Source organism: Nicotiana sylvestris, chromosome 3 (genome assembly GCF_000393655.2).
Source record: "Nicotiana sylvestris chromosome 3, ASM39365v2, whole genome shotgun sequence".
Taxonomy (NCBI): Eukaryota; Viridiplantae; Streptophyta; class Magnoliopsida; order Solanales; family Solanaceae; genus Nicotiana; species Nicotiana sylvestris.
The window spans coordinates 6,229,639-6,255,766 of NC_091059.1; the positions used below are offsets into that span (position 1 = coordinate 6,229,639).

At 36.2% G+C, this 26,128-nt stretch overlaps 2 protein-coding genes across 3 annotated transcripts; one reads left to right on the plus strand and one right to left on the minus strand.

The window, feature by feature from the left end:
• The first annotated feature begins 339 nt into the window (after positions 1–339).
• Positions 340–5,325, plus strand: LOC104215366 (transcription termination factor MTERF9, chloroplastic-like). 2 transcript variants are annotated; one of them, XM_009765153.2, is made up of 2 exons: positions 340–626; positions 897–1,844. In XM_009765153.2, exons 1-2 carry the CDS (start codon positions 453–455, stop codon positions 1,566–1,568), a joined length of 846 nt encoding a protein of 281 aa, XP_009763455.1. In that variant the 5' UTR covers positions 340–452; the 3' UTR covers positions 1,569–1,844. The 2 variants fall into 2 exon arrangements, with proteins under 2 accessions (XP_009763455.1, XP_070026749.1); XM_070170648.1 differs by adding an exon at positions 3,976–5,325 and having other exon boundaries at positions 346–1,617.
• A 1,750-nt stretch (positions 5,326–7,075) lies between these two features.
• LOC104215365 (transmembrane 9 superfamily member 1-like) lies at positions 7,076–14,856 on the minus strand. Its single transcript, XM_009765152.2, has 12 exons — positions 14,601–14,856; positions 12,906–13,095; positions 12,718–12,822; positions 12,539–12,556; positions 12,352–12,446; positions 12,106–12,258; positions 11,520–11,654; positions 10,024–10,190; positions 9,293–9,387; positions 8,816–9,189; positions 7,627–7,900; positions 7,076–7,497 (listed from the first exon to the last, which is right to left on the minus strand). The coding sequence occupies exons 1-12, from the start codon at positions 14,673–14,675 to the stop codon at positions 7,430–7,432; spliced, it is 1,749 nt and encodes a 582-aa protein (XP_009763454.1). The 5' UTR covers positions 14,676–14,856; the 3' UTR covers positions 7,076–7,429.
• Positions 14,857–26,128: the final 11,272 nt, after the last annotated feature.

A 26,128-nucleotide genomic window follows, 5' to 3' on the forward strand; every position in this document is an offset into this window, starting at 1 on the left:
TTTGATATTTTTCATGGTTTAACTTCAATATTTGGTGAAATTAAATTGAGAAAAATGAAGAACGTGGGTAGATTTTGTTCTGTATAGAAGAAAACTGAAGAAAACGTGGGGGAGTAAAGGGTAAAGGTAAAACGTGGGGGAGTTACGGTAAAGGTAAAAGATGGGGAGGGGATGAGCTGAAAGGAAAGAGAAACGTGGGAATATACGGTCCTATAATTATGCCTAAAATAAATGGCCCATTAATTATATCCCTGTTTTAAATTATGGTATATAAATGATAATTTAGTATAGTAAATGTAATTATGTGTGACCTTAAATATGGAGGGTAATAAGGTTTGATTCCATTCAAATTTCTTCAAAAATCCCAATTTCTTCTTTGCTTCGCGTTAGAAACACTCGAGGGTTGTGGGAAGTGACTCCCGCCTGCGAACGAAGAGTTCGCTTTTGCACTGATGTTTGGACTTGTTAACAATGGCGCAAAAAAGCATCTCTTTCCCATTTGTTACATCAGATTTCAGCTCCTTTCCTCTACAGCTGTCGCAACTTCACGTGCCAATGTATTGGTGGATTTCCTGGTGAACTCACTTGAGTTCTCAACAGAAGAAGCCATGTCTACGAGCACCAAGGTAACTCGTTCGAGAACCCGGAACTACGAACCACATTTGTTACTTGATCTCTTTCTCAAAATGGGTATGAACAAATCCCAGATCAAAACCCTTGTTTCGTCTTCCCCTGAACTGTTGTTTTGTAATATTGACAAAACCCTTAAACCCAAAATTAAGTTTTTACAAGAACTTGGCTTATCTGTGTCTGACCTTGATCGTTTTATCAAAAAAGGCGATTTCTTGAAAAAAGGTTTACATACTATTTTAAAGCCTAATCTTGTTTATCTCCAGGAGTTATTGGGTAATCTTGATTCTGTAGCTACGGTTGTTAAGAAGGAGCCTAGGTTGCTTTCTAGTAATCTATCAAAAGTATTACCACCCAATATATCATTGTTGCAAAATCTTGGGATTTCACGGGCGGATATTGGGATGGCTTTTCATAGGCATCCTAGGTATCTGCTTATTAAACCTGAGTGGCTCGAGAGAGTAGTGCATCAACTGGAAAAGGACTTTCATATGCCTCGGGGGTCGCGGATGTTTCTTCATGGCATTGAAGTACTCGTGTCGCTTGCTGAATCGAAATTAGAAAGGAAATTAGATATTTTCCGGAGTTTTGGATGGTCTGATTCTGATATCTGCGCAATGGTGCGAAACCTTCCTTACTGTTTGACTACATCAGAGGATAAGATAAGACGCACATTGGAGTTTTTTATGGTGGAATTGGGATATGAATCTAGTTATCTTGCTTCTCATGCACCACTTTTAAAGTTAAGCTTGGAGAAGAGGATCATGCCAAGGAATGAAATCTTCAAGATTCTTAAAGAAAACCAGCTGATAAAAGAGAAGCTAAGTCTCTACACCGTTGTCACACGTACTGAATCGCAGTTTCTAGAGAAATATGTGCTGCCTTTCAGGGCTAAGATACCCGAGGTGTATGATTTATACATGAAAACTAGAAGCTAAAGAGAAATCTTTATAGTGGAGACAGTGGCTGCGGAGCATCGATTGTCTAGTAGGTTTATTCAGTTCCTTGATAATATTGCACTTTCGTTTCCATGCTCTTGTCAAACATATTACTGCTTTGTTAATTTTCATAGCTGATGGTCCATCATTGAGCGATGAATAGTGGAAATTGAGGCGCGTCTCATCTTCAATCAACCTGTGCTTGTTTAAAGTTAAGTAAATGGGATATTATGTTTGTGAGATTGATTATTTGAATGTTTATCTCTGTTAGGATAGTACACTTGGGGCTTGCACTGAAAATTCTTTTTCTGCTGTCTTTGCTCTAGGACATTTTTGCTCCTCAATTACATAGTTTTGACTTGAGGCTTCTTTTCTTGTGTTGCCTTGTCCTGGTGAGTGGGACTAAAATCTTCAACCTGTATTGGATTCAGCTTTGACAAGTGTGAGTACGATGTTTCTACATGTAGCATGTACCAGATAGTTATGAACCGTATACCATTGCCTTTTGTCAAGATACATTGGTAGCAAAGTGAAAATGGGGCCCCAAAAAGAAAAGAAAAAGTGACTGTTACTTAAGATTCAGATGGAAGCAAGTTTGGGATGAATTCTAGAAAAATTACTTCACTATATCAACTTTAGTTTAGGTTTCAGCATTATTTCATTTTTGACGCCTTGGTCATGTGTAGGGGTGTGCATAATATCGATATTTTGATATTCGGTACATTACTTGATTTAAGCTCTTAAAAATTTTGGTATTTGGTACGGTATTCGGTTTTTTAGAAAGAAAAAACAAAATGAAATACCAAATGATGTATCGAAATACATAGTTACATTGACGATACACATATATCCTATTACTCTTCTGTCCCAATTTGTGTGGCACTCTTGCCTTTTTAGCCAATCCCAAAAAGAATTACATCTTTCTATATTTAGTAACAATTTAATTTTAAACTTTTCACTTTATCCTTCATAAGATGATTTATAGCCGCAGAAATTTCTATGGCTCTTTCTTTTTCTATTTAAACTTTGTGCCTAGTCAAACATACTCACATAAATTAGGATGGGGAGGGAGTATAACAATAATATAAAAGGACTAAAAATTTAGAGCCTTACCTTAGTTTTTTTTTAAAAAAAAAAAATTCCAACTTCATAAATCGTTCCATTCACTCAGTCAGAGTTGATGCTTGGTTTTTGATTTCTATCCAATTTGATTACTTTCATTGTTCATCTTGTCATACTAAAGTGTCCACTCTACAACAAATTTGAGAAATGACGAATTGTGGTGATAAAGTGCCTTGAAGTTATGTTCATACTTTAAAGTATACATTGAAGTGTACTTATTAACAATTATTTCCCTATTATATTTTTGGTTTTGTATTCTCAATTTGGTGAAGGTTTCTTACGGTTCCTTTCCGTTTTACCATCCACTCACCTTAAAGACAAAAAAGAAAGTTAGAATTCTTTATCCGAGCCAAACAAACTAACCGAAAAGAAAAAAATCGAACCACCCCAAATTTTACTAGGTTTGGTATTGGTATAACATTTGAAGAAACCGAATACTAAAAATACCGTACCCAACCGACTGATGAACACCCCTAGTCGTGTATATGAAATTTGGCATTGGTTGTTTCTAATAGCCTGTTTGGCCAAACTTTCAAAATCTGCTTATTTTGGGAAGTATTTTTTTGTCAGAAGTGCTTTTCAAAAAGTATTTCAAGGAGTAGCAGTTTGTGTTGGCTAGTTAATTTGAAAAGCATTTTTGCCAATATTACACAACAATTTGTATTCGCCCAAGTTTCCAAAAGTGCTTCCGGAGAAAGGATATTCACTTCAGCTTCTAAAAATTAGCTTCTGCTACTACTCAAAAGTTATTATTTTTTTCTTGAAAGCTTGGCCAAACACCTCAACTCTCTAAAATATGCATTTTTCTTAATTAAAAAAAAGTACTTTTGCATTTCTAAAAGCTTGGCCAAGCAAGCTATAAGTAATGCACACTTCTGGGAGAATGAGGTAGTCCGTGGATGTAAAAAGTAAAAGAGAACCTGATGTTTCGTCTGAAGTATATTTCATAAAATCAGCTTATGTGTACACAAATGTTAGTGTAACTTAAACATCATCTAAACGGACTCATCATCCGTATGATATCCACTCTTTTCCTAATTGGAGATAACTTTACATTATTCAGTCATTGTACTATGTTATGCAGCTGCCTAGGCCTTCTGTTCTCTTATTCCTGTGAAGCGCCTCTATTGGTATTGGAGTATTGCTAGCAAATGGCTTCTCTTAGTTAACACGTCTTATGTTTGTTGTATTGTAATAATGGAACTTAATTTGAATTATATCATTGTGATTACTGTCGGATATTGACCTGATTTACTAAAACAATCTTGGTTTTTGTGTAAGCTAGGTCTTTAACACTATCCTGTCATGGTCTGAACCAAAATGTTAAGAGAGCTACATGCTACCTTTTACGAATGAGATGCGCAAGGTGTTTATGCCTTTGAAAAATAGGTGCTAAAAGGTAATTCTTTTTGGTAAGATATGCAGATTAGAGCAATTCTTTTTCTTTGTTACTATCAATCAATTAAAACTTAAAATAGAGAACGTTTCCATTTCCTTGCGCTGAGATGCTTGTTGTAAATGTTGAAAGAAATAGCAGAAATTTCTTAGTTTCCTTTCCCTGAATTATTGATTGTATGAATGCATATCTCAATCACCACAGCATATTCCATAATTCCATTCTCATTTTTTCCTGTTGGCTGAAACCTCAACCACTTTCTGCCATATGTGATAGTATTACTAAATTCCTAATTAATTTGGAGCTTCTCCTCTGCATTGCTAGGCAGAGAAGTGGAAGGTCTTTAGTTTATCTTGGGACAGTATCTTCTCTCACTGTCCTGTGAGCATGCGAAGCTTACTTTAGGCGCAACTAGAGCTGTAATGATTGTTTATTGGAAACTCATACAGATAACATCTTTTTAGAAGAAGCCCACTGGCAATGCATACTTTGTTATTGAAATACAGCAGCACTAAGCGAAAGCACTCTAAAAAAGAAAAGAAGTGTTGCTTCTGGGCCAAATTACATGACAATCTTCAAATCACATTTCTAAGAAAGCTTGGCCATGGATTCTGGATAGCTGTCCATGGAATTTGGCTGTGGGGGTGCTTTGAGTGAGAATGCCCGGGGATTCCTCAAGTTGACTTCTTTGTGTCATTTGTTTTGCATATGAAAGGATAAGATTCACAAATAGCCACTTCTCAACTCTTGTAATTGAAAAATAGCCGTTGTCGTGGAGTTTCAAATTGTCATGGAGTTTCACCTGTGGAATTTGAAACTCCACGACAATGGCTATTTTTCAATTACTGGGCTGAAAAGTGGCTAGCCCGCACTATTACTACCATATGAAATTGGTGAAGTAGAACACACATCCTAGTGCTTATGCCGCATGTATTCTTACCTTTTCTTTTGACTTCTTCCAACAGTTGTAGCTTCGATCCTCTTTGTAGGACTTCTTACTTATTTTGCATCACAAAACAGTTAAACAAGGGTACTTTCAGTATCCAGAAGGATCGATTCAATCTTACAGTTGTGCTATTTTCTTAGTAGTGAGGTAGTGACCTCAAAACCTCTTAATGAAGATGTATACAAATTTTCTAGTCCTAGCTTCTTTCCGAGAATTAGTTCAAAATTGAGCACATACATTCAAGTTTTGTTCATGAAACTGATGATTAATTTTTGTCCTTCTTGCTAGTCTCAAATTTGGCTCTGTTGCAGGTCATGCTTGCAAAGTGTGTATAATTTCTTGTAGTAGAAACTAGCAAGTGGGATCATAAGATGCTTAGCTCTTCTTATGGCTGTTGTAATAATTTCTTCAGTTTTAAGAACGTTATAACTAGGGTGATGTCTGATAAAAAGACGCGTGCTGAGGATTTCCCAACCAGTTCTTTCATTTTGGTCTATGCTATTGTTAATTCTGTCATTGATTCTTTCAATTTGGTCTAATCAATTCATGTTCCCTGAGATTACTTTTTACTGCTGTGAAGGTGAGGCCGTTGCATTCTGGTCTGGTCATGTCCTAGCTCTCATCTCCATGACCCAATCAATCTGATCTAAACTTTATGCCGCATAAATTGGTAATCAGGTAATGAGAGCCTGTTTGGCTTAGTTAATTAAAAATAGTTGATAAGCATTAAGTGTTTAAAATGCTCGTAACAACGAAACTAATTTTATAGATAAACAATTCTTCTTAGCCGTTGTCCGAAAAAAGAATCTCATTACTTTGGTATAGTTGAAGAATATGTTGCTACTCTCCAGAAATGTTTAGTTGTGTTTAGTTGTTTATATATATCCGAATATACAACTTGTGTTGAAGTTTTTAATTTCAATCCTTAGGGAATGAGGCTATTCGGATATACAACTTGTTTTCCTCTTCATTGTAGTTGATGGAAGTACCACGTCTATTGTGGGATGGGTTATTAATCTCGTTAGACAGTTTTGGACAATTCTCACCTCGCGAGTTAGCTTTTTGAGTTGAATGAAGCCCAACGATTATTTCTTAGCATGATATCAGAGCAAACAAAGGTCTTGGTTTCAAGTCTCACCACCATCTATCATGAAAACGAATTTTCACGTGCTTGTCTTATTAAAAAAAATATCAACCGGCACGTGAGGAGGCGTATTGAAGTTTCTGTTTGGTAAGATGCAGCCTGGTGAGAATTTTCTTCAAGATTGTTTACATCAATGTGCAGAAGTTAGATTATGTTATCCAGTAGTGACACCAATGATCTTGAGTAACAAATAATTTACATCATCCAACTTGCGAGCATAATTTCTCTACGAAGATAATGATGAAGAAAAAAATAACAAAAAATAGAAAGCTACTGAATAAATAAGAACTTCTAGCTTGTTTTTAGGTAGTTGAAAGAACATCCTAGGACATTATTATTAGGTGATAAAATTTTAGTGTTGGAAAATTTGTTAAAATGAGGTTATGACATGCCTTTTAATTTGTTTAACTTACCTCATTGCCTTTGATCATTAACTCCAGTAACAGCGCCTTTCGCTCTCCAATCCATGGTAGCTGGAGTAGTCATATTTTCATACTCGAATGATGTGGTTTTTGACAACTTTTGATGAGAAGACATTTTCATGCTCGAATGTGTGGCTTGAGAAGCATACATTGCCAACACTAGTAGAGCCGCAAAAGCCAGCTTCCAATTGAATGTCAAAGCCATTTGATAGTATATCTTTTGTACGTAGGCAGTCTATCCTAATGCAAAGATTAGTGACTAAATTCATGGCTCGAACTCGTGACTATTTAGTCACAGTGAGACAATTTACTGTTGATGGGACATGGTTACGCAGATGTATCGCAACCCTCTTCTTGTATCCGGGTTTGGATTGGCAATGTCAGCAAACTAGCATAGGCAAGACCTAATGTTCAAACAATAATAGCAAAATGTCAAAAAGAACATTTGGTATAAACCTAAGAAACATTTTTAAGCAATTGAAGTAATATGTTTCTTCATCATAAAATGATTCTCAATGTATTCCAAAGTACAGTGTTGATTATGTCCTTTGAAGTAATAACAAATGTAAGTAATATTATCTATGCACTAATAAAGTTGGACAATCTTCCAGTGTTTTCTCCCACAGAACTTACTAAACACTTTCACCCATCCTAAACCAGAAAATTGGAAATAAAAACTAATTTTCTTTCCTCATCCTCTTCTAAAATAATCTTCATTCACATGAGGTGACCAGATTGCTGAGGTATTATCTGGAAATCCTCTGAACTCCTCTCAAGTGACAGGCATGCAAAACTGTGGCGCAGCGTTTCAATATTGCTTCATTTAGGCACTTAATCACACTTGATATTTCTGTAAATCCTCCTAACGAACAAATTAGAGCCGAGATATCCTACAGCACCTGGAGTTCAAAAAAATCAAGAAAGAACAATTTAAAGTCGGAACTTTAAGTCCATGACAGGGATGAAGAATTTAATTGACCCGCCAGATTTTGTATTGACTCGAGACATACAAATAATATATAGCTTACCACAAAGGATACCGAGGCCAAGGCAGAACATCATAGTGTAGCCAAAGTAAAAGCTGGTCTGGAAGAAACCAGACATCTTAGTCTTTACATGATAGTAATATATCGCATATAAATACACATAAAGAGCTGTTGAGGCAGCAGAGAAGAACGACGTCCACTGCCAATGGTAGTTCTCCGCATTCAGCAAGAAATATGTGCCCACAATTGTCACACAAACAGTGACAATGATCAGGATAATAAATACAAGAAGCATAAAACCATAGACATAGTAGACCTGCGCAACAACAAAAATCAAGGTCAGCAGCCAAATACAAATGTAAAACACATTATTTAGAAAAACAAAATAATACAGCTACACAGCAGATATGCAATAGATAAATACTACAAAACTTCCAGCAAATTAACAGACAAGAAAGTAATAATTGTCGATGGCATGAAAGATAAGGACCATTCAAGTGCTGTACAATGTTGGGTAACTTTGAAGAAGTAACCATTGCAAGTTGTCCTTTATGTGTTGAAGTGATTTGTCTAATAATTTAGGGAAAAACAAAGGAACTATACCAAAAAACATTAGTAGATCAATGTTTTCAGAATCTCAAGCAACTAGAGAAATGGTCACCAGCATCTATAAGCAAAGACATTGATATGTAATGCAGGTTTGTTTCTGTTGCACTATGCGTCACTATAATTTATAAAGTTCAAATATGGTTTCCAACTTAAGCTTGGGCAGTTGCCAGTTAGAATGGTTTCACTATCCATGTCGGAAGTAGTGTCTGACAGGAAACACATCGGACAGTCCTGGGACCTGCCGGCATACCCAAAACAATGTTACATCTAGGTTACCTTTTCTATTTTATAATTTTGACCAATAGAAACTTATTCGCACATGCCATTCATAGGCCTTAAGTGTGCACTCACTCGAACAGTTTTTAGCTGTCTTAGAAACTATATATGCATGACATGTATAAACAATCACAGAAAGGTATATAATCTACGCAAAAACAGTTCTTAGGCAAAAAAATTATTTTGTCTCCGACTAATTCAATGCTCATAGTGGAAAACCGAGTAGTGAAGCAAATGAACATCTAATAAAGTTGAAAAGATTGTCAAGTAAATTAGTGCAAGGAACAATATCTTTTTAAAATGCTATTTCCATTTAGCCCAAAAAGAAAAAAGAGGAGAGAATAACCTTGTAGTTCCAGAAGGAAGTGAAGACAAAATACATCTCAATGAAAATGCTCCCAAAGGGAAGAAGACCTCCCATCAGAGAAATTACAGATGGTGTGAGATACCATTTCTTCTCAGGGATAGGACGGGGTATGGTCTTAACACGGCACGGATTGTTTGGCGTACCACTCCAGTTTCTTCCTACAACAGTACCAAGAAGCGCCAGAGGGAATGAAATAAAAGCCCAAATAACAAAAACCACCACCATTGTTCCAAAGGGAATAGCAGCTAACGATCCATAAAATATTGCAATCGTGTTTAGAATGAAACCAATGCCAAAGCACATAAAGGGGAAAAGTGACGCTGTAAGGATCATCGACTTTATCCACTTTTTACCTGACAATATGCAAGGGTAAAAAAACAACCTTCAATCACTTAATGATTAGAGATAATTGATTGAATCAACTGAAGAGACGTCAGCTGCAGAAAGACAACATACCACCATTACGAGAGTACAGGCCACCACTCACGTATCCGGCAATGAATGATGTAAGAGCATAACATACGATAAAGGTTGTAGTAATAGCTCCTCTCCTGAGCAATATAAAGTACAGCAGATAAGCACAATATTGAAGTATTAGGGGGGGGGGGAGTATACTCCTTCAGTATGTGACATTATTTAATCATGGACAGTCCTACGATATTAATGTGATTTTTATACTATATAGGTAGCAGTGCAAGAAAATTTAACTGATATTTGAAAACTTAGCTTACTGAAAAAAAAATCAAATCCAAACCATATTAAGTTAGTTAGACAAATTTGAGTGTGCTAGTTGTATAAGATATATTATTACCCAAAATAGTAAAAAATGTTATACCCACATGAGAAGCACTGTAAATGCCAAGTACTGGTGATAAAATCGTAAAGATTTTAAACACTGACAAATTTGATTCACTAGGAAATATCCAAATCCATGTACTGGAACTCAAATAGAAAATGACTGACACAATGTTGATTACACAGAACATATATTTGGAAGTCTTCAGACAAGAGGATGAAGATTAATGGGTTAAAGTGTATCATTACTTCATTAAACCCCACCCCCACCAACAAAAAAAAAAACAGGTTAAAGAGGGAGCCAGAAGTAATGAACCGGAAATAAACTCTACCTAGAACCACAATCTTCAGATTTAGTACATATAATTATAAGGGAAAGGTCGCAGACATACCCAATGTATAACATTCCAACAATAGCAAATATGATCACAAGGAGAACAAGTGTTGTAAGCTGAGCGCCAGTGCCAACAACAGCTGAAAGCAGGGCCAAATTTGGTACAGGCCGGAAGACATCACCATGGACAAGTTTCCAACCAGACTCTTCATTTACATCCCTCTCCTGTACAATTAGTTTAAAGTTCGATAAACTATCAAAAATTTGCCAGACATGAGAAAAGGCCTCAAATAGTACCTTAAATTTGGGTAAAGACTCAAAATTGTCCTTTAAATATGCTCTGGCTGGAGCAGTAACAGTTTCTAAAAATGGTGCACTTTTGGTCCTGGTGGATGGAATCTATTAGCTACAAATATCACCCCCTACTTTTTGCCATTCAATACAAAATAACCCATTCGTAAACAAAAGCACCTCTCTCTCAACGTATTGACTTGGATGGAGTACTTTCATCTTTCAATTGTTGCTGGTGATTCCATTATGTTCCTGAGGTCCGAAAATAGGGACCTTTTAAGCAAATAAGGGAGTGCACTGCAGGTGGATTAAAGAATAGATTGGTGCCATACCAAGAGTTTTCCACATTCCTCAGAGAAGACAAGAATAAATTGGCTAAATCTACAAAAGCTTTTCCAACCCGAAAGCCAACAATTGGCTAAAAATTGAAGTCGGCCAAGAAGAACACTAGATGGTATCTTTAATTGTGTAAACAGAGGAGACCCATCTCTTGTAAAATGTATAGCAATTTAATTGTGTAAACAGATGGAGACCCATCTCTTGTAAAATGTATAGCAATTTAATTGTGTAAACAGATGGAGACCCATCTCTTGTAAAATGTATAGCAAGTTCGGGAAGTTTTTATGGTGAATGGTGAGTGTCTGGTAGCAGAAGCTAACATGGCCCCTTTTTCGGGGAAAAAAAGGTAAAGAAAAACATGGTTTCACTAAGAAAGGTGAAATGTGTTGTCAGTTTTTTTTTTTTTTTTGAAGTAAGGTGTTATATTACTGGCATGAAGAAGATGCAATAAGTACAAGAGTAGATGTGTTAGCGCCAGTTATAAAAAAGTTCTATATCTAGTGCAGGGAGCTAACCAGAAAACTGGCTGTTGGGCCAGAATGAGAGAGCTAATGAAGTCTAGAAAGGGGAACACATTATTTACAGGGGATAGATTACTCCAACCAAAAAGATTCATCAGTTAGGAGTTGAAATGCCATCAAAGCATCTGCATTGCAATTTCTATCAGGAAAGGGCTATTCTGTATTGGGCGGCAACAAATACGGGTCACATAAAGAACTAACAAGTTCCATCTATCAGGACCAAAGTGCACCACTTTTAAAACTAGAAGGACTACTAGTGCCCCACTATATATTTAAGGTAAGATTTTGCATCAACGCTCGAACTTAAGGTACTATGGGCTTTTTTTTTATAAGGAAGGGACTATGGGCTTTTATCACTCAGACATCATGCAAAGACACGATTCAAGAGAAGAAGAAACATTACCAAAGACTCCAGATCATCATCTTCACGGGCATATTTAGCATAATCATTACGAAGAGTGCGCATCAAAATCATAGACACTAAGCCAGTGAGGAAAATAACCATCATGAACGAATTGAAAACAGAGAACCAGTGAATCTGCATAAAGAATAAGAAGTTAACAGAGGCTGGCAACAGAAAGAGTAACTTGGAGATACTCACGTTTGTTTGTGCAGATTTCTCCGTTAGTCATTTGTTTCAACAAGGACCAGATGACAATGAAGTTTCAAAACACACACGAGACAAGAAAGCCACAAGGAATTTAAATTCTACAAACTCTCTCGGGGTAACAAAGTATTGTCTCTAATCATATCAGTAACGAAAATGTGAACAGTTATCTGTTGGAAATAAGTATGGAATTGTCCACTGGACGTATTTTCAGTTATCAAAGTAGTTCTTTCATATAATTGACCCGGTCATAGCTCATAGAGGATAGAGCCAAATGAACAGAGCATAAGACTGCAATCACCATTTCATTGTTCAGTTGATTCTTTCAATAAAAGCGATACTAGTGCAAGGTGAGGACCATCGATGGTGATTGGGCATGTACCTGATGTTCAAAAAAGGGGTAATCCAGGTATACGTCAAACCGGCGTTCATAAATAATATTTGTGGGGACCCATTTCACAGAGTACGTCATGCCCAAGAGTCTTCCTTCCTCCAATGGCTTTGGGCTCTCTTGAGTTAGGTTGACATGAATGATCTGTCGGAGTTAAAAAGTTAACTCAGTATAGCAACATTAAGTTGCAATAGGTATGAGAAGTGACCACAAGAGTGAAGATCAATAATACATTACCTGGTCTCCATTGTATTGAATAAGAAAATTCTTGTGCGTGTAGAGCACATGCTTGGTGTCTCGGCTTCTATCAGGAAGCACTTCACCGACGAAACCTGAATTTCCATTACACCATAATGAATTTCAGTTATGTTAAACAGTACCTAGTTATCAGAATTCACAAGACAAAAACTAGCTGAGCACATACCCCATAATGGCAAATCGTCTGATGCAGGAAGCCATAAGTCATAACCACAAAATACATACAGATCACCGGATACAGTAAAAAGGTCAGTAACTTAGCAGGTCTCATCTAGCAGCCATGTGTTACTGTTAAAAGAACTTTAAAAAAGAAAAAACCATAGGACATATTAAAAAGATATATACCCATAAAAAACTCAAACCAATATGAATTTTCGATTGCATCCTTAAATTGTGCCACTTTTGCTGCATCCAATGCAAGATCACAAATTGTGCTTTTCTCCACATCTCCTGTTGTAATAAAACGGAACATGGTGAAAAAGATGCGCTTTTGAGGAATAACAAATCCATTGTTAAATTTCAAAGAAACATACTTTTGAACTTTATGTCAATTCGGCTATCAATAAGCTCATTCCCACCAAGAACCTCGCCAAGGCCACCCCACTTGTGACCACCATCACCGGGGTGGCAGAATGGAAGGCTGTAATAGTTGTACGTCTCTTGTGGATTATTATAGGGTCCCACTTTATTTACCCAAAGAGTGACAGGTTCATCTGCTTGATACTGCAGCAAGTAGCAGAAAAGACATCCATACCATCAGATAAACTCAAACCACATTCTTACCAGCAAAATTTTTGTGAAACCAGATTTTCCTATCTGAGTTTAGAGACATTAAAAGAGACAGTCTTTAGGCTCTCATAAGATATCCTAACCGAATAGCATTTGCGTTGATTGTGGAATGCTAATTAGTATCAACTATCGCATATGCTTTATTAGGAGGGCAGCAGAAGGTATAGAAGAATAAAAGCACTAGTAGCAGAAGACATGGTGAAACAAGAAATATTCAAAGGAAGGCGATGAGTAAATGCGCCAGTTTTGTGGTTACACAGTACAGGGTATGGACTAAGGAGGAGTGAAATAAAGGTTTCATACCCTTCAACTTTTGAAAAGATAAGAATTATAAGAAGATATATCTGGTTTAGTCAGTTAAATGGGAGAGCTTATCTATAGATCTTCCTTTCCATTTTGCATTCTCGTTCCCTTCTTTGATCTAAACATATTAAAGAGCCGAAGACAGCTTTTTGAGAGGTGAAAAAGCTTAAGGCAAGGTAATCCACAAGTGAAAAGAGATCTTCTTTCAAGTGATAATGATTTACAGTTTCTCAATCAAAAATAACCTCAAAAACAGAATAATCAGGTAAAATTGAGAACAGATTCAGAGAGAAAGGGCCAAGGGGAACCTTTGAATTCCGTTGTTATACTTCCAACAAACATAAGAGTCCCAATCAACACATATACACATAAAAAGCGTCAAACAAAATGCTCTAGCCAGCTAAGCAAAGAGTTACTACTCTAACCTTTTTCTCAACAATGCTCAAAATCATTAACAGTATGAATGTAAACACATTAACAGTGTAAAAAGAAAATGATCATAAAGCCTCCATTTTTTAAGATTCAAATCATTATCCAACTCGACCTTCAGCATCAGATCATTATAATATAAAAGTTTAAAATTTTCTTTTATAAAGCTCAAAGTTATTACACACTTAGAACCTATCATAAAATCTTAAAAAAACGACCACAAAACATCCAGTCTGTAACCTTCAAATCACTACCCAACTACAATTTCAGTTCATCAAATAGCATTATCATACAAAGTCTCTATTTATTTCCACAAAGCTCAACATCACTAAAAGCTAAGCATTTACACATAAACAGCAGAAAAGAAAAGAATCATAAAACCCTCTGATGCATAGTAGAAGTTACGGGTTCGGCCCAACTGATACACGTGATAAGAAACCTACTAAATTTGTACAAATATTAAATGTCGAGCCCAGTAAATCAAATGGTCAGTGGGTTCAGTGGCAGAACACCTAAAGTTCAAATCCTGGATCCGCCTCTGAATACAGAAAATGCAGTTACATAAATAAATAATAAATGAAAAAGGATTACATCATAGAGTTAACTCAAGATCCAAGAATGGTGAACCCCAGAAACCAAAACCCATTTATATTTTCAGAAACTAAAGTACATCAAATTACTAATTCACTGAAATTCCAAAATTCTACCTTGGCAAAAGATGGGTATGCAAGGAACAGAGAGGAGATGATGAAAATAAAGAGGGATCGGACGGTGGAGAGCATTGCTGTGAGATCTTGAAAATTGATTCTTGAAACGTCTTTTTTGTTTATCAATTACGGGTTCTTTTTTCGACAGAATGTGAGCTCTCTCTCTCGCTGTGCTCTTTGGATCTGAAGTTATGAATTGGTTTTTGGGAGGATGGAGGAATTTGAGAGCTCAACGACTCGACAAAGCTGCAAATCTGAGTTTTTGTCGTTTCAAGGAAACTGTTTGGAAAAACCAAAAAGAAAAAAAAAATGAATTAAAAGGAAAAAAGAAATTATGAGTAGTGGGCTAAAAGTTAATACAGTAACTTATAAAAAAGTACTACTACCACGTAAAACTCTAATTAAACCCTGTCTCAACATCTGAGTGACGTATGCGTTTTGGGCTTTTGGCTTGAAGTTTAGGCTGGGCATATATTGTAAAAATGGGCGCCCTAACTTATAGCTAGGGGCGGATCTAGAGCAAAGGTTATGGGTTCCCGTGAACCCAGTAATTTTTGCATAGATCATGTATTTATACTAAAAAATTCATTAAAAGTATAAGAATATTTAGCTTAGAATCTAGTTCGTTGGTCCAGTTATCATGTAGATTAACTTGAGATTGTTATAGGAACCCATAAACTTAGAATTCTGGATCCGCCTCTGCTTATACCCATTTTTTAAAAAACTTTTAACTTGTACCCACTTTTTAAATAACTTCAGTCTCTTTTTCCTCCTCCTTCTCCTCCTTCATTTTCTTCTTCTTCTTTCTTCTGCTGCTGTTGGTGCTACTATGGATATAACTACATTAGTATCCAATGCATTTTAGTGTGATCGGATAATATACTCAGGTGCTTCACATTATATTACTTTTTATATGGAAGTCGTTCATGATATAAAGAACTTTAGTCATCAGAAAAGTAGTGGAGTGAAATTGTCAGTAGGTAATAGATGTAAAATAACACATATAGGGAATGCTTCTATATTAGACAATCAAATTTCAGGGATTTCCTAAATGTTCCAGACTTTAAATTTCAATTAATTTCGTGTCTCCAAATTGACCAAGGAACTACATTTTTGTGCACTTTTCTTCTCTGACTTCTATGTACTACATGGTTTTTAAAAATGGGAGGGTGATAGGGTTGGTAAAGGATACATAATACAAAACAAAATAAAAACTTCAGCTCCTGAAGTTCGCTAGTTACAAAAACAAAAACTTCAGTTCTAGAGCTAAAGTTCGCTAGTTACAAAACAAAAACTTCATCTCTAGAGCTAAAGTTCGCCAGTTACAAAAACAAAACTTCAGTTCTAGAGCTGAAGTTCGCCAGTTACAAAACAAAAACTTCAGCTCTAGAGCTGATGTTCGCCAGTTACAAAACAATTGGTTCAGCACACTTGCTACTTCAGGCCCGTCTACTAGAATGCTGAAGTTTTGTGTGATTGTCTTTGCTACTTCAGCCCCGTATACTGAAGTTATGCGAAAAAACGGGTAAGCTTGCATTTTTTTTGTAAAGCGGGCACAAGTTAAAACGTGACACAAAAAGCGGGTATAGATACAAATGAGTCGCATATATCGGAAAACTGATAGCCCGAACCGAAAAAAAATGGGAAATTTTCGTTCCTATACCATATAGGAAACTATATTACGAAAAATGTCCATAATTTACAAATTACCTGCCCTGCTAACAGATTTTCTACAACATATAAACAACTTATTAAAAACATAATCCTATTAGATGTACAATTCCTTTAATAGGCGTGCGAATAATGGGATATTAAGGATTCTTTCAGACTTTATCCAACGCAAATTTCGCTATTAAATTTCGCTCGTTTCTCTCCTAAAATCATTACTCTATTTTTACGACAATACTCTATTTCACTGGTTTTTCTGATTTCACAAATCAAAAGCGACTAAATGTGACGACCCGACCCGTCGTCTCATAGGTTACCGCTTTGTTTTTCCCATTCTCAGCTTCTTTATGCTTTATTATCCGTATCTTATGTGATCGAGTTGGTTTGGAGTGGTTTTGATAAGAAATGAGACACTTAGTCTCTTTTAAGAAGGCTTAAGTTGGAAAAGTCAACCGGATGTTGACTTATGAGTTAGAGGGCTCGGATATGAATTTTGACGGTTCGGTTAGCTCCGGGAGGTGATTTGTGACTTAGGAGTGTGATCGGAAGTGGTTTTGGAGGTCTGGTGTAGAATTAGGCTTGAATTGGCGAAGTTAGTATTCTGGCGAATTCCGGTTGATAGGTGAGATTTTGATCCGAGGGTCAGAATGGAATTCCGAGAGTTTTTGTAGCTTCGTTATGTCATTTCTGATGTGTGTGCAAAATTTCAGGTTATTCGGACATCATTTGGTCGGGTTTTTGATCGAAAGTGTATTTCGGAAGTTTTTGGAAACTTAGGCTTGAATTCGATGAGTTTTGGGTAATTTGATGTTGTTTGAGGTGTTTTGATGATTGGAACAGGTTTGAATGATGTTCTGAGTTATGTTGGCATGTTTGGTCGGGGTCCCATGAGGCTCGTATATGTTTTGAAAGAGTTTTTGGAAGATTTTGGCGTTTCGATTATGAGCATGTAATGATCCAAAGGTCCATTTTTAGTTCTAGAGATTGAAATTTGATTTTGAGACTTCCGGAATTTTGATAATGAATTGTAGGAGTGATCTGGAAAGTTTGGTCTAATTTCATCAAGTCGCGATTGGCTTTTGACGCGAAACATGAGTTAATTGTTTAACGAGCGAAATGAGTATTGAATTGAGCAAATGAGCTCTGAATTGAGTTTCGACTGAAGGTCTATGTTCGTATTATTATTTTTAACTCATAGGAACAAGAATCATCGAATTCCGAGGTCCCAGGCCCGAGAAATGAATTTTTGAGTAAAATTGCTTTCTGAAAATATTTAAGGAAAATGGAAATGAAATTTGATTAGAAAGTGATGGTATCGAGCCCGTATTTTGGTATCGGCGCCCGGTACAGGTCTTATATATGGTTTAAGCACTTTCTATAAAGTTTGGTTGAAAACAGACGTCGTTTGACGTGTTTCAGACTCAAAATGGAAAATTTGATGTTTTATGAAATTTGAAAGAATTCTTGGATTTTAAAGCTTAATTCGTGGTATATGACGTTATTTTGGCAATTTGATCGCACGGTTAAGTTCGTAGGATGTTGTTGAGTTAGTGTATGTGTTTGGTTAGGAGCACCGAGGGCTCGAGAGTGTTTCGGAGGTGTTTCAGAGTGATTTTGGACTTAGGAAAATTGGAGAAAATTGCAGAAATAGTACCCCGTGAACAATACCGTGTACAGTACCCCGTGAACAGTACCGTGTACAGTAACATGCGTGAACAGTAGAAAGTGTTATTTATGCCAGTCCAGGAGCATGAGAATCTTATTTCAATTAGCATAAACATGTGTACTTGCTGGATTACTTCTATATGATATGCTTGGATTGGAGGTCTGTGACCGTGCCAGGTGGATTATGTTATTGGCAACTAAGTTGCTCGTGAAGTTAATGTCAATGTGAGCTATAGAAGAGCCGGTTATTATTATTCTATTCATGTATCTTGGTTCCACTGTGATTGACGAGCTCATAGCATATCGTTGGGTTGGTACTTGTGGAACTTTCAAAGTAGCTCTCTTCTTTGAGGTATTTTCCCTTTCTGGGGTAACCGGATGGTGCAATAGTAAGGTTTACTGGTATGACATTGTATTATGTACTTCTCCGTGGGCATGATGATTCGCTTGTGGTACTAGACATCAAATTGCGCTTGGTTGATATGGGAAATGTTTATGGCTTACCGCGTGATTTAGTTATCATTGGCAGCATATGAAAGTGTGAGATGAGACTTTAGTTGATAAGAGTTTTTCTATCGGCATTCGGGTGTTGTGTGCAGCTGTTGTGATTAGGAGTTATCACTACAAGCATTTGAGTTATGTAGTCTATCATGTAATAGCACCTGAGGTTGCAGGTGTGGGTTATTATAGCTTGTTCGGGCTTATTCACAGTATAAATGTGGGATTCTGATCATATGAAAGATTTCAAAAGTGGAAACGTGGTCCTATGGCTTATGGGCTAGATTGGATTGCAAAATTTCAGTTACAATGTGTTGTCGGACCTATATGAGATAGGGTGACGTGGGATCACCCCCGGGTATATGCGTGGCGAGGTTACTAAGCGATTGTTTGGATTTTGGGACAACTCTAGGCACATTCGAGGACGAACGTTTGTTTAAGTTGAGGAGGATGTGACGACCCGACCCGTCGTCTCATAGGTTACCGCTCCGTTTTTCCCATTCTCAGCTTCTTTATGCTTTATTATCCGTATCTTATGTGATCGAGTTGGTTTGGAGTGGTTTTGATAAGAAATGAGACACTTAGTCTCTTTTAAGAAGGCTTAAGTTGGAAAAGTCAACCGGACGTTGACTTATGAGTTAGAGGGCTCGGATGTGAATTCTGACAGTTCGGTTAGCTCCGGGAGGTGATTTGTGACTTAAGAGTGTGATCAGAAGTGGTTTTGGAGGTCTGGTGTAGAATTAGGCTTGAATTGGCGAAGTTAGTATTTTGGCGAATTCCGGTTGATAGGTGAGATTTTGATCCGAGGGTCAGAATGGAATTCCAAGAGTTTCTGTAGCTTCGTTATGTCATTTCTGATGTATGTGCAAAATTTCAGGTTATTCGGACATCATTTGATCGGTTTTTTGATCGAAAGTGTATTTCGGAAGTTTTTGGAAACTTAGGCTTGAATTCGATGAGTTTTGGGTAATTTGATGTTGTTTGAGGTGTTTTGATGATTGGAACAGGTTTGAATGATGTTATAAGTTATGTTGGCATGTTTGGTCGGGGTCCCATGAGGCTCGGATATGTTTTGGAAGAGTTTTTGGAAGATTTTGGCGTTTCGATTATGAGCATGTAATGATCCAAAGGTCCATTTTTAGTTCTAGAGATTGAAATTTGATTTTGAGACTTCCGGAATTTTGATAATGAATTGTAGGAGTGATCTGGAAAGTTTGGTCTAATTTCATCAAGTCGCGATTGGCTTTTGACACGAAACATGAGTTAATTGTTTAACGAGCGAAATGGGTATTGAACTGAGCAAATGAGCTCCGAATTGAGTTTCGACTGAAGGGCTATGTTCGTATTATTATTTTTAACTCATAGGAACAAGAACCATCAAATTCCGAGGTCCCAGGACCGAGAAATGAATTTTTGAGTAAAATTGCTTTCTGAAAATATTTAAGGAAAATGGACATGAAATTTGATTAGAAAGTGATGGTATCGAGCCCGTATTTTGGTTTCGGCGCCCGGTACAGGTCTTATATATGGTTTAAGCACTTTCTTTATAGTTTGGTTGAAAACGGACGTCGTTTGACGTGTTTCGGACTCAAAATGGAAAGTTTGATGTTTTATGAAATTTGAAAGAATTCTTGGATTTTAAAGCTTAATTCGTGGTATATGACGTTATTTTGGCGATTTGATCGCATTGTTAAGTTCGTAGGATGTTGTTGAGTTAGTGTATGTGTTTGGTTAGGAGCACCGAGGGCTCGGGAGTGTTTCGGAGGTGTCTCGGAGTGATTTCGGACTTAGGAAAATTGGAGAAAATTGCAGAAATAGTACCCCGTGAACAGTACCGTGAACAATACCCCGTGAACAGTACCGTGTACAGTAACACGCGTAAACAATAGCCGAAAATTCTGGACAGTGTAAAGAAAGAGCAGTCTGATTTTCTTTCATTTTTTTGACTTTCAAGCTCGGATTCTGGGCAATTTTGAGCGAGAAGTTATGGGAATTCTTGGGGTAAGTGTTCTTGACTCTCTTGTGATTATATTCCATGAATAAATATTCATTTTTGGCTTTAGATTATTGATATTTGAAGAGAAATGGATGATTTTCTAAAATTCCCTAAAGATGAATTTTTAAGATTTGAAAGCCAATCCGATGTCGGATTTTGGTAAAATTTGTATGGTTAGACTCGTGGAGAGACAAGGAATCCGGTAATGTTAATTTTTTGATTTTTCGAGACGTGGGCCCGGGGCTCGGGTTTTGTCAAATTCGTGAATTTTGATATTTTTCGATTACTTTCGATTGTGTATTGTCTCTTTAGCTTAATGCGACATATTCGTTGTGATTTTGGGCAGATTCGTCGCACGAGGAGGGTAATTTGAGAGGCAAGGGCATATCGAGCTAGACTTTGACCGTCTTGAGGTGAGTAATTGATGTAAATGATGTCCTGAGGGTTTGAAACCCCGAAATTTCACATCGTAACGCTATATTGAGGTGACTTGCACGCCGGATAACGGGCGTGGGGTAGAGCACCGTTGGGGATTGTGACTTGGTCCGTCCCGAGAGATGTTTGTACCGTGTTTTCTACTTGAACTAAATTGAGAATCATCCTTACTTAGATTTAATTGTTACATTTGGGCTTCTTGCCAATTATTTGAATCCTTCAGGGATTGATATCACTGCTTTCGCATATTTTGCATATCATTTGACCCCAGTCCAAGGTTTTAAATACTATTTTGCAAACTCAGCCATTTTTCTAAGATTTAAAAACTTAAATGATATTTCTAAATGATATTTCGGGCTGAGAACTACTGTTTTACAAATGCCCAAGGGGCTTATGATGGTTTCTGGACTGAGCATGGATCGGGCTGCGCGCCGCAGCAGTATTACATTGATATTGAGGCCGAGAGCCTGGTTGAGTACATTGATATTGAGGCCGAGAGCCTGGTTGATTATACTGAGATTGATATGAGGCCGAGGGCCTAGATTTGATGCCACGAGATGGCTTGATATTGCGCTTGGGCTGTAGGAGCCCCTCCGGAGTCTGCACACACCCCCAGTGAGCGCCGTCGACGATAAATAAATGGATGGCTCGGGTTGCATGCCGCAGTGAGTACTAGAGTGTACCATCATATGCATTGCATTGCACTCATTCATTTGTTTTTTTATCTGTTATACCTGTCTCAGTATTTGGTACTCTGACTTAATTAACTTGTTGCTTCACTATTTGTTGTTCTAAACTGCCAGTTATAGTTTACTTTGTATTTTTTTTTTCATAATTTCTTATTCTCAGCCTTTATATATGTTTATTACTCACTGGGTCGGAGTACTCACATTACTCCCTGCACCTTGCGTGCAGATCCAGGTATACCACAGGCTAAGTGAGGAATTGTTTAGCTGAGCAGGCAGTATCCGGGAGTATTGAGGTAGCTGCATAGTGTTCGCAGCCTTGATCTCTCCCCTCTATCTCTATCTTTTATTCCGTATTTTTCCTAGACAGACTTGTAATAGGTGAATATTCTGTATTAGAGGCTCATATTCATGACACCGGATTCTGTTAGGCTATGGTGTGGTATTTTAATTGAACTTCCGCAGATTTTATTATTAATTATACACTTGAATGAAATGACTTAGTAAATTCTCTGTGATATTTATCTATAATCTGAATAAGAATTTAGGATAATGTTGTTGAATGGTTGGGCTTGCCTAGTAGTGTGTTGGGCGCCATCATGACCGGGGTTGGGGCCGTGACACTAAATTAGGTGCAATTCTTCTATAACAAGCGCAATTATGTCGAAAATCCCAATTATGCTTCAACTGAATGGGAATTGGGATAGCTATGAGATATATAGAGACTTTCAGGTCGACAGAATTGTAGTCGAAGAGGATGCGAGTTATAGCTTATTGAATTCTACAATAACAGAGCATCTAATGATAGATACATCCGAAAAATAATAGAAATCAAATACATTGTCAACGAACATTGTCCTCCAATGGGAATTAGGAACGATATGGGTGTTCGTGTATACATGGAGACGAAAAAGGAAAACAAAAGCTTAGGAACATATTCGCTATGTATAACAGTACGTGATTTCAGTTTAGAATTGAGTATCACCAATTCGAACACAGTTGCAGCTTTGTTTTGTTACATTACTATTGAATTTTGGTTGTATATTATTGATCTACAATTTATCTACAATATTTCTACAGAAAAACTATATGTCAGAGTCTATATATATATATATATATATATATATATTAGTATTGAATTTCATTCTATCTACAATATTTATACAGAAAAACTACAGAAAGTCTCTCTCTCTCTCTCTCTCTCTCTATATATATATATATATATATATATATATATATATATATATATATATATATATATATATATATATATATATATATTAGTATTGAATTTCATTCTATCTACAATATTTCTACAATAAAACTACATATCATTTGTAGCTCAATATGAAATAAAGATTTTCAATATTTCTACAAATTAACTACAAAATATCTACAAAAGACAATGTAGATAATTTGTAGATATTTTGTATTCTGATTGTATATGAATTGTTTTTTGTTTGTAATGTAATTGTAGGTGAGGGCTTCAACAGATCATATACATACAGTGATAGATGGTGCGAAGCGCTATATTGTTTGTCTTAAAAATAAGAGATGTAGCTGTGGACAATTCCAGCTTGATGAACTTCCTTGTGCACATGCTTTGACTGCTTTAAGCCGCAGGATTGAGTCTTATGAAATACCAGTAAATCCCCTACTTGATGAAACCAAATGGAATGTGCCACAACATATAACTGAAGAAGTTGGAAATCCACCTTCAGGTGGGAAAAGACAGCCAGAAAGACCTCAAAAATGAAGATACAAAACATATAATGAAGTAAATTCAAAGAAGTACAAGGTTTCATGTGGCAACTGCGGAGTAGAAGGGCATAATAAAAGATCTTGCAAGAATGTTCCCAAAAAGAAATTAAATTTTATGTAGTAAACTGAATTTTTCATAAAAATTACTGATGAGTTCAGGAGAATTATATTTGATGTGTAATAGTTTAGGCACCTTCAACTCTTAATGTAGTTAGTTTGAAATTGTTTTGTTTAATTAGTATTCTGTATTGAGTTAATACTTTGGTAGCTTGATTGGTTTGTGAATGATTTCTATATATATAATACACAATTATTTTATTATCTCTAGCACCCATCGATAGTTTTAATGATCCTTACAATTTATCTACAAAAGAACTATAAAAAACTACAAAATAACTACATAATCTGGAGTTGACAGAGTAACTACATAATAATTAAGTTGAAAAAGAGTTAACCAGTAACAATAATTAGATCAAGTACTGTTTGCTTTCAACAAGTGAATATAAAAACAACAGAATGTTTCCCCATTGTTCGAACTAGTATACTGGATAAAATAAAAATACAAAGGGTAAAATAATTCACGCAAAAATCTGCTACAATTAAACTTCAACAATCTTGTTCATAAACTTGTCTACCATCTTTCTACAAAACTAGCTGCAACTAGGGGTGACAAAATGGTTCAAAGAAAACAGTTAACCACCCATATTATCCACTAAAAATGGGTTGGATAATGAACTTTTTAAAAACGGGTCAAATATAGATAAGAAACATATTATCCATTTAGAAAATGGATAACCAATGAGTAACCAATGGATAACCAATGGGTCTAACTTTTACATTTGTAAAGCCTCAAATTTGGGGTTCCTCAAGTTAGAGAGACTAAGAATTCTCCCAAAAGTGATCATATACAAGAAGTCACGGATAATATGGATAACCTATATTATCCGCCGGTTAATCCATTTTTATCCGTATTAAATATGGGTCGGGTCGGATAATTGATCTGTTTTTCATTACCCATTTTTAACCCGAACCATATCCGACCCGACCCGCCTGTTTGCCACTCCTGGCTGCAACTAAACAATTTAACTACATGTTCCATACAAAAAATTGCAACTAATTCTTCTTCCTCCAGACTTGCATTTTCTCGTTCACAACTGATGCACCTTTTTTCCTTGCTAATTTGGCAGTCACCTAACTTTCACTAATTGCACCATTTTCTTGCTTTTTCCTAGCATAGTCCCACAGTAGCGCTCCATAGAGTCTACGATGTTGCACCAATCTCTTATTAATACACTGCTCCAATCTAAAAAATAACATATCTACATTTGTCATACAATATATCTACAACTACATAATACAGTTAAAAATAAAAATAATATAACTACAATTTTTTTACAATATATCTACAAGTTTAAACAAATTCAAAAAACTACAACTAATATTCTACAAGTTTAATGACAGGTTCATCTTCTACAAAATCATCATCAAAATCTATCTCTTTGCCTTTCTTTTTCGCTGAATTGATTTACCTCGAAGATTCACCAGCATCAAAATCATATTTTTGTTTAGTTCTAGCTTCTGCCCTAGCTTGACGAGGGGAAAACTTATGCTTCTTCTCTTCATTTGCATGAGCATATTTTTCATGCTTTTTCGATGAATGTGGTGATAAAACACCCAAATCGAAAGAAGGAACATCTGTTTCTTTAACTTTTTTAGGGATGTTCTTTGAAGCTCTGTTCTTTTTCATTGAAAATCTTTGAAGCTGGTCGTTAATGGGTGAATGAACTTTGAAGAATAGCAGAAATTTTGACTGATTTTAGAAGAAAAAACTTGAGAATAGGCATTAATGGAGGAGTTACAGATTTTCGCTGGGTTTAGAAGAGGAAATAGTGGGTGATTGAAGAGAAAATCGTGGGGTGTAATTTGATACGTGGGTGAGGGGGTGGGATTTGGAGAGAGAAACGTGTGGGGGGAGTGGGAATATACGGTAGAGTTAAATTAGGAGACTAATTAATACTATTAAAACCCCTAAAATGTACATAAATGGTAATTAGGTATATAAAAGGTAATTATATTAAAAGTTAAGCATGTAGAGTAATATAGTTTGTTATATGGCATAGGAATGTAAAAATCCCAAAAAATTTATTGGGTTATCTGTATCAGGTTATTGGGTTAACAGTTCGGTAACCGATTAGAATTTTTTTACTATTGAGTTATCGGTTCGGGCCTCTATTTGCCAATTTTGTTAATGGCTAAATTGATAACCCAATAAGAATTAATAAAATTACGACTTTATCCTTAAGTATATACATATATTTAGGGCTTCATTCTCTCATATTCTTTCTCAGCCGCGATATGTGGAGGTAATGAATAGAATTCTGCTGCTACTAATTGTTATCAATATATCATTATTATATATTTTTTGCTAATTCAAGTTACCGTCGCTGAGCTTATCCTATGGTTGTGGTTGTTTGTTGTTCCACTCATAATTAGCTACATTTTGACATATTGGGTGTGTTTGGTATAACGGAAAATATTTTTCAAGAAAATATTTTTTTTAAAAATAAGTAGTAGTCTTATCCATTTTTCTGTGTTTGGTACGCAAATTAAGAAAAATGACTTCTTAAGAGTATTCATAAATAATTCAAATATAATAAACATGAAGCTATAAACTTTCAAACCAACAACCTTCCGAACCCACAAATTTCATAAACTTCTGAACCGCTAAACTTTCGAAACCGTGGAATTTCGAACCCGTAAACTTTATAATTTCTAAACTCGTAAACTTCCAAACACATAAATGTCACGACCCAAAATCC